General features: G+C 49.5%; 1 protein-coding gene and 1 long non-coding RNA gene across 8 annotated transcripts in view; one reads left to right on the top strand and one right to left on the bottom strand.

Moving 5' to 3' along the window:
* Positions 1-734: 734 nt before the first annotated feature.
* On the bottom strand, positions 735-11224 carry LOC132420492 (uncharacterized). The gene is made up of 4 exons (XR_009518378.1): positions 10923-11224; positions 10378-10547; positions 7548-7611; positions 735-1519 (listed from the first exon to the last, which is right to left on the bottom strand). It is a non-coding gene; the product is annotated as an uncharacterized lncRNA (long non-coding RNA).
* MEIS2 (Meis homeobox 2) overlaps positions 10734-16106 on the top strand; it is a 200552-nt gene continuing 195179 nt past the window's right edge. For 4 of the 7 annotated variants that reach the window (XM_060004968.1, XM_060004967.1, XM_060004964.1 and 1 more), the window contains exons 1-5: positions 10734-10897; positions 12185-12417; positions 13946-14087; positions 14793-14843; positions 15855-15905. In XM_060004968.1, the coding sequence (XP_059860951.1) occupies positions 10886-10897; positions 12185-12417; positions 13946-14087; positions 14793-14843; positions 15855-15905 (489 nt within the window). In that variant the 5' untranslated portion in view covers positions 10734-10885. Of the gene's footprint in view, positions 10898-11286; positions 11488-12184; positions 12418-13945; positions 14088-14792; positions 14844-15854; positions 15906-16106 lie in introns of those variants that run through there. The other 3 variants (XM_060004965.1, XM_060004963.1, XM_060004966.1) reach the window with 2 other exon arrangements.

Here is a 16106-nt window from a genome sequence, read left to right as displayed (position 1 = left end):
AGTCATTAGGTAAATGAGATATTCACACAGGAGCTTTAAAAGGTCATGCTCAATTTTTATTTGTAGCCTGCAAGAGTCAACCTGGAGCTTCGACGTAGGGCAGGGACCCCGCTTTCCAGGCTAAGTGGACCACAGGAAGAGAACTCTCTCGCAGCGCGGCCAGGGCCAAGGGTGGGGGTGGGTTATTGTCTTGCGAGGATCGCACTGGAATTGGCGGGGGCCTTGGGACCCCGAGCACTGGACCTCCTGCCAGACCCGTGTGTGCGTTTCTGTGTACACGTGTGTGCGCGTGTGTGTCCCTCTGGGGGGTCTGTGCTTCGCACCCGCGTCTCCTCGGTTCGATTCGCCCGCCAGCAAAGGGGTGTAGGGCCGAAGCGGACAATTAAAAACCCTTACCCTACCAGAGCCGGCCATGTCTCAGAGTGTTGTTCTTTTTTTCTTTTTTCTTTTCTTTTTATAAGGAGAGGAGTGAGAGATGTATTTATGCACATATTTATCCCTCTAATTATAGGAATTAATCCTCTTATGACTAAAAGGTAACGTCGAAGGACGTCCCTTTGATGTGGAAAAGCATCATTTGTGACTCACATTCAGACTGATTAAGGAATAATTGTTGTTAAACGCTTTACAAGAGGAGAGTGGTTGAGGGGCATTCGTAATTTTACGGCTTAGCACAAAATTAAACGTAATTAAAAACTCAGAAATTCCAACTGATTTTCCAATTATTTTTATTGTCTGAGCTAATTGTTACACAAGTGTATCACTTCTCCCCAAAGGCATTACAAAAAAAAAAAGGCAACCCTACCTTTCCCAAATATTCGCCGTGAGGATTCACAGCTTTCTACCGGTACTGGCCAGGTAAAGACCTTCCTCACTCTCCCTCCCTCGGTCCCACCTCGTGCCCCCGCTCCACCACTGTAATTAAGCGTTTCAGCCACTCTCCCCTTTCTGTGAGTTCCTACAACACCTTGGGATGTGAGAAAGTGATGGCAGTTCTCTTCTGCAGATCATTACAGTAAAACTGGAAGTATCTATAGAAGACTGATGAATTTCTTGAAGTAACACTTGTCATACATGGTGGAGAGATTTTTTTTAAAAACCTGAGTAAACACAGATCTCTGGGGGCCATCCCTCGATGCCTCTGCCTTCGAGTGTATGGCAGGAGGGAGGTAACAGGCAAACAAGGACTGGGGGATGTTTATAATCGTGCACACGAAGACATGCAGATGCACGCATTAAACTTTCTTTTGCTTTCCTTTTTCTTTTTCTTTTTTTTTTTTTGACCAAGGTTGGGTATGGAAAAGCTTCTCATTGGATTGTGAATTTTTTTTTCTAATGTTGGGATTGCCGGCATAAAGCCAAACTATCTTTGTATGTATGGCTTCTCTTAATGTCCAAATAGATTTATTTAAATACATTAAAAGGTTTATAAAAAGTGCTTCAGTGTTACAGAAAGAAACACATCCTCACAGATAGTCCAGAAGTGGCCCTGTCTTTCCTATCAGTCTTGGAGGGAATCCTAGAAAACAAAATAAAAAGCATAAAATTAGGCAGAATGTGAATTTATAAATTTCAATTAGTCTAGACTGAGAGGGTGGAGCGGTGGAATGTTTGCGTTTCAGTAATTTCTCTGTGATTTTTTTAGGATAGAGACTTCAGTGGATTCAAGCTTTCTATCCGACTTTCCCATCTACCCCTCATAAAATAAATGAATGCCTCTGATCTGACGTGCCAGGTGAAAATGGGTAGAATTAAAACTGTCAATTCTGCTTCCAACTTGTGTCTTTCGATTGAGTTCAAAAGCTTTTAAAGGTAAAACGTGCCGATCATTTATATATATATTGTTTCTTTTTCTCCTATCACAGCTTTTAAGTAAAACGAAAGAAAAAGTATTTACATTTCCAAATTCATTTTCCCTGTAACATTTGAATCCTGCAGGTAATTTGATGACGGACCCTAACACGTGTGAGATCGTGTGCCCAGCGAAGCCCGGTTTACAGGAGTGAAGCCAAGGAGGTACAGTGAAGTCCGGTTTTTTGGTTTTCTACCTAAATGGTTTATTTGGAGCTGAGATGTGGCTATTTAAACCTGAAGCTTTCCAAGTGCTACAATACTATTTCAGAGAAAAGGTTGGAGTAGGCAGAGTTGGAAAGAAAGGAGGAAGGCTCTCTTTGAAAGTTAGAAATGGTGAAAAAGCCATGTAATCCGATGTGGAAAATTGAGTAAAAGAGGCACTGCACACTTTGGCTGAGGCAAAGATTGCTGAATCCTTTGAAGAAACTGACACGGATTTTCCAGAGATGGGAGGAGAGAGAGAGACGGGGTAGGGGTGGGGGAATCCTAGGGTGGGCATTTTATGTAAATGAGTAAATTCGAAATGTAGTACAAATCCAGTATAGTAAAACTGACAGTTCTGACAGTATTGACAACATAAGTATATGTTTGAACACTGCACTTTCAGACACTTAACCGATGAAGCAATAAAATAATTCGACTACAATATTTCAAATAATCGACATTGATGTTTTGATACATCATTTTTATACTCCAAATCGATCTATCACTCTGAGGCTGGTCAATTTTAAGTAAAAACGGGCTGCAATTATTTGCACCTTGGCTAATGATGACCTAATAACCGCCCTCAATTAATTACACCGAACTGTGCTTTCTTCCTTCAGTATGGGAGTGGGAGGGGGCAATTCTTGAGGATGAGAACCTAGGATTGTGTCATCCTCCACCCTCCCTTCTATTTTTGAGATTGTGGGGAGGGGGGATTTCTGAGTTGGGAAGAGGTCTTTGTGTGATCACAGACACTGCAGACTGAGGCCCCCTCACTTCAAGTATCCACTGACTGGGTCTGTATTGGAGGTATGGTCCTCACTTTGCAAGGTCAAAACTAAATTTTAGAAAACGCAATCATAAAGTTGAGTGAGTCTAACTGTCCCCCAGGCCCATACCCTTTCTTCTGTTTCAAGGAGTAGAAGAAAGAGATTTGCTCAAAGGAGGACTGGAAATTTCTCTAAGGATCAGAGTGTGTGTGGAATGTGTGTGTGTGTGTGTGTGTGTGTGTGTGTGTGTGTGTGTGTGTGTGTGTATGAGACAGACAGAAAGAGAGAGAGAGAGAGAGAGAGAGAATTTTAATCTAAAGCACCCAGTTGGAGTTGAATCTCTCCTTCTGTCCCTATATCCTCTGATGGCTCCCCACACACTGCTGAAGGTTTACCGGCTACTGTTTTATAAAAAAGCCACAAATAAGAAGACAAATCTCTTCGAGAAAGGAGGAAGTATGCTGATGAGTACTGCATCCTCAAGCGAGTTCCCGCAGTCTCTGCTGTCTTTTTCTTCTTTGCCCCGTGAGGTTTCCAGTGAGCTTTCCTACTCCCACTTTTCTTTTCCACTCCTCTCCAAATTTGGTGTGGTAGTGGTGGTGGGAGAGGGAGGATAGAGCTAATTTATTTTAAAAAAAAAATCCTGGACAGGCCCAGTATATTAAACTGGGGCAGTCCGTTGTGCTGTAGGGATCCGGCCGGCGGGAAGGGGGGCAGCTGGCGCCCCCAGCCCAACACTCTCCCGAAGGTCTGTTCCCACCCCTGCGAAGCCCCAACCCTTCCTCAAACTCGCACTGAGACTCGGCTTCCTGACCTAAAACTTAGCTGGGCTCCACTAGACGGGATTCCAGTGTCTGATTTCTTTCCTCCAAACTTCACAAATGCAGTTTAAACCCCTCCAAACCACCGACGGCTGAGAGGCTGAGACTTAGCAACGTGTTAAGCTACAGTAAGATGCGACTCAAAGGCAAAGGACGTGTGTGACCCATGCTGGGTGAAGGTGGGGGTCCCAGGAGAGCTCCCCCGCCGGAGCATCACTTGGTTCCGAGGGTGTCAGCCTCTCACCGGGTCTTTCCAGCTGTCTGCGCGGCAAATGGGGGTGGGAGCTAGAAAGGGGGAAGCAGGAAGAGAGGAAAGAGAGAAAGGGGGGATAGGATCAAGATTGCGGAAGAGACAAGAGAAGGAGAGAGGAAGATGTGAGGAAAGAAGGGAGGATGGAAGAGAGCGCGGGAAGGAGCCAGAGACAGCGAGAGAGAGCTCACTCGCGCTTGGAGCCCCGCCAGATAGCGCTAGAGGGCTATTTATTGAAATACTTTCCTACTGCGAGATATTGAAGCAGCTAAAATTGGGAGAAATAAGAAATAAGAGCAAAAGGAAAGAAAGTAAAATCATTCCACCCCATCTTATGTAAGAACATAAATTGCGGGGTGCCTTATTGTTATTAATTGGGGGGAGGGGCATATGGAAGAAAGCCTAAGTGGGGAAAGGACCAGGAAACAAAAACAAACAAAAAGGGGTCCCCATCCCTCCCTTCGTCCCAACTCGGAAGAGAGTGAGCAAAGTTAACAGGTAAGAAAGCAAGTGGAATTCTTCCTAGAGCAACTTTCAGAGCTTCTGGTTTTATCGCTGGGAAGGTCAAGAACATTTCACAAGGATGAGCTGAGGTTTATAGAGAAGAGATGCTTTTAAAGTAATAGATGGCTGCAAGGGGGTGGGGAGGGAAAGGCAAACACGTTATTGGAAATGCCAAATAAAATATATATTAAAAATTCCAACTGTCAGCCAGCAGGTCGGAGCAGAAAGAGAGACCCGCTGCCTTTGTCCCAGTGATACTGGGTTCAGGGCTGTTTCTGCAGGACCGCAATCCAACTCCTTGAATAACAATTTATACTCTGGGAGGCTTGGAGAAGAGAGCTAGACTACAAAAATTCACTGTTGCATTCAGAACGCAAATAACAGTGAAGCAGATAGAGAGAAAAGACCTAGTGACAGAGGTGGAGTCCAGAGAGAAAGGAAGAATAAAATATTTTGATCCTTTTTACTTGCTGAAGTCAGTAATGCAAGACAGAAAACTTCTTTCAAATAATATTTTACTCTAAAATATTGGTTTGGTTTTATTCTAAAACCCCAGGCATCTCAATTCTAGCTTGTCATTTTAAAATTGCACTTTCCTTTTACCTAAAGGAATTTTTTGAATTAAAGTAATAATATCTTTCTTCCAAACCAGCCAACAGAACCTCCACAAATAAAAATTAACCTTATAGAGGGGGGAAAAAAACCCCAAACCTGCTTAATCCAAAATACTCCAATTCAAAACATTAACTAAAGTTACAAATAAGATTACGGTTGGATTTATTTGCTCCTCTAGCAAGGCGTCAATTGTTCTAACAGCTGTAAGAAGACAAAAAGGATTTAAACCCAGCAATTTTAATACACAGATTAACACTTCAGACCTCAGAGTTCTGAGGAATTTGGAGTTATCTGTGCTGAGGACCTATTACTTTCTAGAAAAAAAAAAAAAAAAAAAAGGTGAAAAGAAACACAAGCTCCTAAAGGAAGGTGGGCAAATTCACCTAAAATAGAGTCTCGGTTCATAACTGTTCATTTCAAATTAAATACTCTCCGTAAAGCCAATGCCCTTTAAATTAAGTAGGTATAGAGGCATTCAATTCTTCTTTTAAATTTTTGAATGTTACCTATAATATCATTCCATGTTGAGACAAAAAAAAAAAGTAAAAATAGAAAAGAAGCAGTTCTCAGAAGTCTTGGGGATGCTCCAATAAGAAAGAGGTGATTAAAAACAGACCCTTAAATTTGAAAGGCCCGATTCCCCCTCCCATTCGCCCCCCCCCATCAGGTCCCTTCCCTTTCACCTCTTTTTTTATGCAGCGCCCTCACCCCCACTCCAGAGCTAAGTAGCCGATTTGGGATTCTGAAGAAACAGATTTCAGCATCCATATTTGTTCTGGGGCACTTGTAAAATGCGATTTGTAGAAGGTCTTTAGCCTTCTGATTGTCTTTGAATTGTTTTTACTGAAACAGATCTTTTGCAGTTAATGAGTCCCCACGCAGCTGGACAGCTCCTCTCGGACACTGAGAACTCTAACCCCAAAATGACCCCAATTTGACACTGCAAGATGAAATTTTACCGCCTGTTAAAACCATTTCCAGCCTGGGCAAACGGAGCTGACTGTTGACGGAGGTGTGTGCCGCCTCCTGCGACCCCCATCTCACGCCTGTCTCCCGGGCCTGCCCCACCTACTTTTCCTTTACCCCAAATGTGGGAGAGCAGATGAGCCTCGCAGCCCCGGTGGGAGTGCGGAGGCTGAGAACTGAGCATCAGCAACAACGTACTATCGGACTAGAAAGCAGAAAGCCTGCGTACCCCACTGTTTTTGAACAGCTTCCATGGGACTGCAAAATTGGGGGTTAGGAGAGACCATGAAGTTCTTAAATGTTTTTCAGCTCTATTAATAAAACATCAGCAAGTTGGTGATTAAAACTAATAGTCCTTTAAATTCATCAGACTGACCAAGAACTGACATCATGAATCACCTCCAACTTGATCTTGTGTGCAATTCACTGCACTGCGATGCTATCTTAAACTAACGGTTTCATAAATTACGTGCAACTAGGTAAGTGAAATTTCTTTAGTCGCATGAAATTCGGGGTTCTCCCCTTAAGCAACTGGTGAAGTTTTAAATGACACATATTTTCCTCCAGGAGGACTTCACTTTTAACACACTCACACTTCTTAACTAAGGTCTTTGGAGTTAAGAATGATTGGTTGGTTTTTTTCTTGAACAGTATCTCAAAATGTTCTATTTCTCTCTCCTTCCCATCTGTAACCAGATTGTCCCAGTTACTTGCTTTAAAGTACTCAATAAAAGGCAAAAGGAGTTACAGAATATTAGAGAGAGAGAGAAAGAAAGAAAGGAAGAAAGGAGTTTGGGTTAAAATGCCTTCTGCATCACCCAAAGGATGAAAACACATGACAATAGAGTTCGAACTTTTTTCTTTTGTAAAGCTAAAGATTATCACGGAGTAATCAACCCATTAGCTTAACAACTGTTTGAAAATATAGAAATCATCAGTCGGTCTGAATTGTTTTTACTCGGATGCACTGCCAGGGAAGAAACTTTTTAAAAAAAATCCTAGTGTAGTTTTTCTAAATAAAGGCTGTAGGAAATGCGACCTCACTTCACAATATCATTATGAAAAAAAGTGATGGTAAGAGAAGCAGGAGAAGCAGAAGGTAGCAACTTTGAATGTTTAAACTCTGCGATGCAGAGGTTCGGTTCGAAGTTGATTTTTACAAAAGAAGTATTTATCAAGGAAACTGAGTTCCTTTTTAAAAAGAAAAGTGGCGCTTTGAGTTCCTTTTTAAAAAGAAAAGTGGCGCTTTCTGTACAGGGCATTTAAAACAACAGTAACCCTATTGGCGACAACAAATATGCAATACTGAAAATAAGAACAGTTAGAGGAGTTAAAAACTGAAAAACTGTATAAACTTCTCAGCTAGCGGCGCTGAACGGGGACCGTGGATCCACCAATATAAAGACCTCGGCAAAGTCGAAAATGCTCCGCAGCGAGACCACTTTGATTTTTTTCTCTCTCATCTTTCCGCCCCGGCTAAACTGAATTCGAACAACTGCCTCCTATAATAAAATTCTGGAGGTCAACTTTTTCTTCTCTTTTGCATCTTCTTTTTTTACTCACCTTTTCTTATACGTCGACGAACAACTCAGCAACAAATAAGGATGCTTTTAATCTTGGAGTTCTTCTGGGGAAAAAAAATGAGGAGGTGGAAGGGGAAGGACCCTCCCCCCCAACCTGCAGGTTTCATACCAGTCGGCTCTTGCAGGCTTGAAGCCCGGCTTAAGAGTGGCTGAAAAGTCTAGCCTGGGCTAGACTCTCCTCCCCGAAGCTCCGCGCGCCCGGCAGTCCTTGCTCCGGCCACCCCGGCAAATACCGCGCGGTCCGCGGCCCCTCTCCCTGACGTCGCGCTACACTCGCCTCTGCAAGCCCCTCCGCACTATCTTTCTTTATATGTAAGGGCCGATTTCCCGCAGACATCATTGTTATGATGGCTCATTTAATCAAACTGTTTAATTGCTCTGGTAATCACTATCATCATCACAGGTGCTCAATCATTCATCATTTTTGGAGGGCTTTATTGACCTCCGGAGCTCATTCCCCAGCCCTATTAAAACGGGGCCAAATTTCTCCGACTCCGCTTGGAGTCTCTGCAGGCTACGATCTAAGCCCAGTTGAGAGTTGCCCGAAAGCTAACAGTGAAGCAGAGATGAAAAGGGAGAAGGAAAAAAAAAAAAAAGCCTATCCGCCTTCTCGCCTTCTCCCTCTTATTCTCATTCTCTCTCCCCACAACTCCCTTCTCTCTCTCTCCCTCTCTCCCTCACAAACACACACAGAGTATTTTATTCTCCTTGAGCTCCCCCCCCCAATCTCCCGGGAAGTCGGGTCAAAGCCACGCGCAGAGGATTCGCTACTTTCTACTCTCCAGAATGGGTTCAAAGTTGGAGAAGGAGGCGGCTGTTGAGGAACAATCTGTTTTCAATTCTCTGGGCCGGGGACCATGAACCAGGGCGAGAGCCAGGAGTTGGGGAGAGGGCGCGCTCGGAGCGCAGGCCCCGGCTGCTGGGCTGCCGGGAGCCAGGGGGCGGCGGGGGCTGCAGAGCTGAGCGCGCCGGGAGACCGTAGCTCCGCCCCCAGCTCGCGGCTCGGAGTGATTGACGCGCGGCCGCCGTGATACCCGCGGCGCGGAGGTGAGGCAGGGTGCAGCTCCAGCCAGGGATTCGGCGACGCTTCGGCTAGAACTACTTTCTACGCAAACCATGTGGGATAGTTACCTTCTTTCCCTCCACTCTCCTCCTTTTCCTTTTTGGAAAAGTTCATTCGGAGTCGGCCCCATCTTCCTGATACCCTGAAATTGCCCGGTGTAACTAACACAGCCATTAGCCGGCGATGCTGCTGCCTGGCCTCTGCGCCCCCGGCGACCACAACAAAGCTGGGCAGGGAGTGCCGGCCAATCCTCCTTGCTAAGCATTCTCTCTCGCTATGCATTCTCTCTCTCCCCCCCCCCCCCATGCTTCCCAGCTCTAAGTGAGATCCACTTTGGAGTCGCACACCAGTCGCGCGCGCGTGTACACACACACACACACACACACACACACACTTTGGCAACATCAGACAACATCAAACATCCAAACGACTCCCTCCCATTCCTCCCTCATGATTCCACCGCGGGCCCCAAAGACTCTCCAGGGTGGCCCTTGTCCGCAAAGCTTGAAGGGAGTGCTCTCTGAGTTAAGCTGGTCTCTTCTTGTCCTAGAAAAAAATGAATGTTGACAAGGGTCCTGGATCTGCACAGGGAAGAAAGTACCACTTAAAAAACAAAAACAAAAACAAAACTCTAGCCGGGCGTTGGTACGGTCTGCAGATCCTGCTGCCTCTGGGTGTTAGCAGAAAGCCTTCGGGGCGCGATAATCGGCTGGCAGAGGAGTAGGGGGCCCGCGGAATTAAAAGGAACAAAAGCAAGAGCGCCATGCCAAACGTCCCCGACACGACCTCGTTAGGCAGGAGCCGGGAGTGATGGGGAAGTGAACTAGAAGCAAGTTTTTTTTTTTTAAATTAAAAATCTGAGGCTGTACCGTACTTTCCCTGTGGTTTTCTGCAGTTTTCCTCTCTGCGCTCTCCCTGTCCTCTTCATTCTCATTCTCTTTCCCTCCCTCTTTCCTCACGTGCGCGCGCGCGCGCGCACACACACACACAGGCGCACACGCACGCACACACACACATACTCCTCTTCCTCCCTCCTCCCCCCCCTTCCCCCGCGCCTTCCCCCGCGGAGGAGCAGCCTCGCTGATTTGCTCGGGTCGGCCGGGCTCCTGCCTCCCCTCCCCCTCCCGCCCCCCGCCTCCCGCCTCTCCCGCCCCCCCAACCCGGGCCGTCCGATCGCACTCGCTGCATATCAGAAGCTCCGCGCGGCGCGCTCCTCCTCGCTCCCGCTCCCCACTCCCGGGATGTGTCTCCGCCGTACGACGGGCTATGGCCACCACGACTTCCGGGTTCCGTCATTTCGTTCTCCCGCCGCCGACCCGCGCCGCCAAACTGAGGCTCTTCTATAAGCCAGGCAGCAGCCAACCTGCCAACACCTACTGACACTCACTCATCTCCCAGAGAGAGAAAGAGAGCGAGAGAGAGCGAGCGCGAGAGAGCGAGCGCGAGTGAGAGCGAGCGAGCGAGCGAGAGAGAGAGGGAGAGACAAAATACCTACCAGGAAAGGGGGGGAGGAAGTCCAGTTTTTGCAAACTATTCATTTTTTTTTCTTGATTTCCCCCCCCCCCCGCTTTCTTTGAACGATACTTTAAAGAGAGAGGATCATATTATAGATACCGCGGGGGCAAAGCTAAGGGGGGGGAGGAAAAATTCAAGAAGCAGAAACCCCTCGCGGAGTTTTACTGGAAGAAAAAAACGGGTCTGAAAGATTCCTCCTCTTCATCATCATCAACCATCATTCATTCACTACCTTGACATTCCGGGCTTTGATTGACAGCTGGAGTGGCAAAAAGCCATGAAACACGACAGTTCGGTTACATGTGGGCTGCTGACGGGCCGCTCGTAACCTTCAGTTCGGGGGCTTGACAATTTTTTTTTCTTCTTTTTCTTCTTTTTCTTTTCTTTTTTTTTTTTTTCCAACTGAGGGGAAGAGAAGAGAAAGAGGGGGAAAGGAGGACCGAAGAGGAGGAGGAGGGGAGGGGGGGAGGAGGAGGAGGTGGAGGAGGAGGAGGAAGATCAGGAGGAGGAGGAAGAAGAGGAAAAAAGAGAAAAAGAAGAAATATCACAGGAAAAAAAAACTCTTCGTTGTCTTGCCTGGGCTTTTCCCCCCCCCCTAAAAATAACATATTGGAAAACTGGGAGAAGTCTCCTTGGTTTGGAAAAAAAAAAAAAAGGAATCTTCAGCCTAGATCACTTTCTTATCCGGACTGGGATATTAAATATACGACACATCCAGGAGTTTATTGGAGCGCAGACTGATGGCGCAAAGGGTAGGTTTAAATCTCCAACACTTACCTAGATATAAATCCTCTCCTAAGAGGGGCCTGTCCCGATGCCTCCTCTCCCTTCAACGCTGCTGCTGCTGCTCGCTGCTTGATGATGGCGGCCAGTATTTAAAAAAATAGCAGCAAAATTATTCATCGGCTTCTTTTCCCCCCCGTGCCTCTGCGTGTGTGCGAGTGTGTGTGCGTGCGTGTGTGCGTGTCTGGGCGCGCGTGTTTCAACGCTGTGCGAGCGGGCGGGCGGCGAGTGCGTGTGAGTGGTGTGTGTGTGTGTGTGTGTGTGTGTGTGTGTGCGAGTGCAATTGTTACACGCTTTCGCCTCGCTCCAGCTTTTACCCCAGCAGCGCGATTCCCCCGGTTCTCCTGCTGCCGCCGCTGCCGCTGCTGCGCCGCTGCTGCCGCTGCTCCCGCGGCTCGGGGCGGGCACCGGCTGCGTAGGAGCCGCCGCCGCCGCCGGGGCCGCCGCTGGGGCCGCGCTGCCGCAGCCGCTGCGCCGCCGCCTAGACTAGCCTGGGCTGCTTGTTTTGTCTCTGAAATTGACAAGGACGCAGGGAATCCGCTGCTAAATAATGTTTCTGGTAACTTTCACATTATTCCCCCCCACCCCACCCCCACCCTCTGCTCCCTGCCCCCGGGGAGGCACTGGCCCCAGCCTTCCCTAGTCCTCGGCGTTCTCGTCCTGATTATTAGCGTTTTTCTTCTCTTTATTTTGTTTCATTTCGCCTTTTGATTTATTGGATCCTCTGGAGGAGGCGAAGGGGGGTTAGGGGTGGGATCCGGGGCTTCCTCCTCACACTAACTCCACTTCTCCCTCGGTTGGCTTGCTACGGTTCTGCTGCCTCCCGCCCGAGCGGGACCTCCCGGCGCCCCCTCAATCCCCGGCCTCACCGCCCCCTCTCCCTACTCTAACGCTGCTCTCGGTTCATACGTTTTCATCTTTTAAATTTAAAAACACCCCCCTCCCCAACTTTCAACTCCGTTGTTTCGGCTGGTTTGGTTTCTGTGTATTCAACTCGTGCTCGGTACTTTTCTCCTTTATGACTTTGTTTTTATTTGTATTTTCCTCCCTCTTTCTCTCCTGCCTCCCCCCCCCTCCCCGTCGCCCCCTCCTCCTCCTCTCTCTTCTTCCCTTGGCCTTCTCCCTCTCTCTCGCCTCTATTCCTTCCCCACTTCTCTCCTCTCTCTCTTCTCCCTGCTTCTTTTCCTACCCTCCCTCTGCTCTCCTCGCTCTCTCTCACCTCCTGCGCCCCCCGCCCCTTTGCCGGGTTCTGACAGTACGATGAGCTGCCCCATTACGGCGGGATGGACGGAGTAGGGGTGCCTGCTTCCATGTACGGAGACCCTCACGCGCCGCGGCCGATCCCACCGGTTCACCACCTGAACCACGGGCCGCCGCTCCACGCCACGCAGCACTACGGCGCGCACGCCCCGCACCCCAATGTCATGCCGGCCAGCATGGGATCCGCTGTCAACGACGCCTTGAAGCGGGACAAGGACGCGATCTATGGGTAAACCAACCTCCACCCCCTCCTGACCCAGCGTACTGTGTGAGTGCGAGTGCGAGTGTGTGTGTGTGTGTGTCTGTCTGTCTCTGTGGGGGGGGGGATGAGGGGGTGGACGACCAAGTGGGGAGTTATTTCTCCTTAGGGTAGGGGGGCGGAAACCGCTGGCCTTAGGAAAGGACAGGGAAGGGGGCCTGCTCTTCTGCCCCTTGCGTGTAAGTCCTGGGGAAGATTTGGCTTCCTCCACCGCCACGGCCCCGTCACTCCGTACCCCAGAGCCGGGAGTGACTGATTCCTCCGAATCTGGCCAGGGCCTTCTCCCCAAGGACGGGATTCCTGGCCAAAGGACGCAGAGCTGGTCCTTCCAGGCCCCCTAACAGAGGCCCCGACGAAGGAGAAAGTTTCCTGCCGATGAGAAGCAACTTTTTTTTCCTTTTCTGTTTCCTACCGAGAGTCTGGGAGTCACTAAATGCAGTTGGAGCTGGGATCAGGGCTGCTTCTGTCGGCCAGGAAGTCCTAATCACCCTCTTCTTAATTCTCTGTAAATAAAGGGGGCAGACCTTGAAGTGCAGCGGGGTGGAAGGGGCTGCTGCTTGCACAGAGCAGCTCTTGGGGGGAGTAAGGGAGATGGCTGGAAATTATTTTAAATTCTGAGAGAACTCGGGGAGGGATGGGGGTGCACGGCCCCAACGTGTACCACTCGGGCCCTCCCAGCTGAGGGTAGGTGGGGAAGGCTGCGGGATGCCGAGGGGAGGGGACAGTGTCGGTAAACAGCAACTGCGCCTGAAGCCGGAGGCCGCAAGCATCCCGAGGTGTAGCTAAACCGCCCAGAGGAACACAAAGGACAGGCGCACACGCACACTTCCAAGTTTTAACACTCGATTTATTTATTTTCGCCAGCTGGAGAAATGTGGTCTTTGAAAGGAAGCTCTCGGCGTGTACCATTCCTATTATTTTGGTCCCCTCACCCGGGCTTTACTAGAAGTGGAGCAAACAAGTTTATAAGGCAAGGGGGTGGAGATGTTAGACTGAGGAAAATATCACTTCGGGGGTGTGTGTAGGTGAGCCTTGGGCCTCCTCTGGAATGCCCATTAAAACGTGGAGTTAAAGCAATTTTGGATTTCACGGAGTGTTCCTCTCTTGGGAGGTCAGGGCTGGGTCTCAGGGTTTGGTTGGGCGGCCTCTGTCGTGCGGGGAGTGGGTCTGGATCAACACCGGGCTCCGGACTGCCTGAGCCTATTGGCTGTTTTCATTACGTTCGAACCGAGGCTGTTTTTACTTGGCGGGCTAACTGGCCAGGGGCTTCTCCTACCAGATCTGAGGGAGTCCTGAGCTGAGGGAAAGGGCCAGGCCGTTTTTCCTTTCTGTTTCTGGCCCAGGCTCGGCTGGCTGAGGAAGGGTTGTAAAGTATGATGCGTGCCTGTGGTAGAAAGGAAGGAATCCGAACCCTCCAAACTTGTTGATTACAGTTCTTGCTCCTTCCCCTCTGCACCCCGTCTCCGTGTGTGTGTCTCTGCGTGGCGCTGCCCGTTAGGCACCCGTTGTTTCCTCTGTTAGCTCTGGTCTTTGAGAAGTGCGAGCTGGCGACCTGCACTCCCCGGGAACCCGGAGTGGCCGGCGGAGACGTCTGTTCCTCCGACTCCTTCAACGAGGACATCGCGGTCTTCGCCAAGCAGGTCCAACCTTCCTGACCCACTCACCCTCCTGCAGCCCCTCACTCCCCCTCCCCTTTCCTCAGAGCTTTACTTGAAAGAGAAGGAAGAGGCAGGGACACCCGATCTGTTCCTCCGGCCCCAGTCCTCTCTCCCCATCCTTGAGCCTGGAGGCAAATTGGAAGAAGAGATAAATATGGGTGTTTGTTTTTCCCCCCAGCCAGGAATACAGGGGCTCGACCCTCGAATTAAAGTTGACCTGCTCCTAATCTGGGGCTTGGCCTTTTCCCCCGCCTGCAGCTACTTGAACAAGAATTGGGGATAGGGGCTTTGAGGGCCCCGAGAGTGCCCGGGAGGGAAGGAAGCTGGGCGCCTTTCGGGGCTGTCGGCGCCGGCGCGGAGGTGAGGGAGGCTGCGAACCATAGCCCCGCGGATGGCAGGATAAGGGGGTACTTGGACCCAGAGAACGGCCCTGAGTTCTCGGCTACAGCTCAGAGGTTCCAGGTACCCCTAAATGGGGCCAGAACTAGGAGGCCCTGATTCTTTTTCAACCGACCCCATTGACTGAAGGCACTAGTTTGTTTCATGTATTTACCAAAGCCCCTCTCCTCGTCTCCGCCACTGCCCCTCCACCGTCCCCACTCACACACCACGGTTTAGTCGGTGACAGGGTTTCTCTTCTTTTAAATGGAGTGGTAATTCATGCTGACTTTTCCCTGCTTCCTATAGGTTCGCGCCGAAAAGCCACTTTTTTCCTCAAATCCAGAGCTGGACAATTTGGTAAGGCTCACTGTTTCTTGCCTTTCCCCAGCCTGGGCCCCTTTCCTTGCCCAGAAGCACAAACTTTTCCCCGGAGCTCCGGGGAGTTCGAGCAGAGCCCTCTTTTGAAGCTCCAGAGCTACGGGGAGGAAGGGAAGAGCTTAGAGCCCCTGCCGGGGAGCTGGGAGTGAGGGGCGGGTTGGACGTCAGGGCGAGCAGAACCCAGGGAGGCAGCGAGCGGGGACGCGGCGCCGAGAGCGAGAGCGAGAGCAGGGGATGCGCCCCAGGTCTCGGCCCCGGGAGTGAGGCGGCGAGAAGTGAGTGATTTCCTCTGTTTGCCGGGGCAGGCGGCCGAGCCCCGGGCAGCTAACCCGAAGGAAGTCACCGCCTGCGCGGCGGAGGGCGGGCCGCGGCGGTGGGCGTGGGGGTGAGGGGCAGGCCAGCGCAGGCCACTTTTAGGTGCGATTCTTTTGCTAATTTGCACGATTTCAATATTAAAAGTACTTAAATCCGCTTTCAAAGGCCCTGCCTCACCATTCTTCTAGAGTATTTCCTTCTTCAGTAAGGACGGATTTCGCAGGGTGTGCTGTTCTAAAAAGCTTTCTCACTCCAAAGAAGCGACTTTTTTCTTCCTTCCTTCCTTCCGTCCTTCCTTTCTTTCTTCTTCTTCTTCTTCTTTTTTTTTTTTTTTATTTTGGCCTGAGGTCGAGAGAGGCGACGTTAAAGAGGACTGAGGTGGAGAAAGAAGGCCTATCCCTAGGAAAGCAGTGCTTGTAAATAGCTCAGTAAACGTGAGGGGTAAAGATATTAAATGCTTCGGCATAGGTTGAGTCAGATTCCTACCCCGTAGCCAATGAGGCAGAGATGATCAGTAATCACTTGGTTTTTCTGACGATTTCTTGATGTGTGGGCTTTGCCTGGCCACTTGCCTGGGTCTTCTCCCAGCCCCATTCCCTCACCATCCCCCACTAGAAACCTCCGAGTCACAGGCGTCACAGAGCCTTAACTCCGCACTCTAAACTTTTCTTCCAGATGATACAAGCAATACAAGTACTAAGGTTTCATCTTTTGGAGTTAGAAAAGGTAAGCAGGAAATGACACTCCCCACTTTGATTTGGTCACTTCCCTCTCCCGGTTGAGTTGGGATGTTTTTAAGAAACCTCCAGGCTGAGGGATTGAGAACCTGGAGAGATTCTGAGCAACTTGTTACCATGTACTTCTCCACATTGCTTCTCGACCCAGGGCCTCAGAGGATGGGTGAATTAGGACAGCCCTGTCTTTTAA

The sequence above is a fragment of the Delphinus delphis genome, chromosome 2 (genome assembly GCF_949987515.2).
Source record: "Delphinus delphis chromosome 2, mDelDel1.2, whole genome shotgun sequence".
Classification (NCBI taxonomy): Eukaryota; Metazoa; Chordata; class Mammalia; order Artiodactyla; family Delphinidae; genus Delphinus; species Delphinus delphis.
Note: the sequence above shows the minus strand (reverse complement) of the source record. Positions and strands in the feature narration are given on the sequence as shown.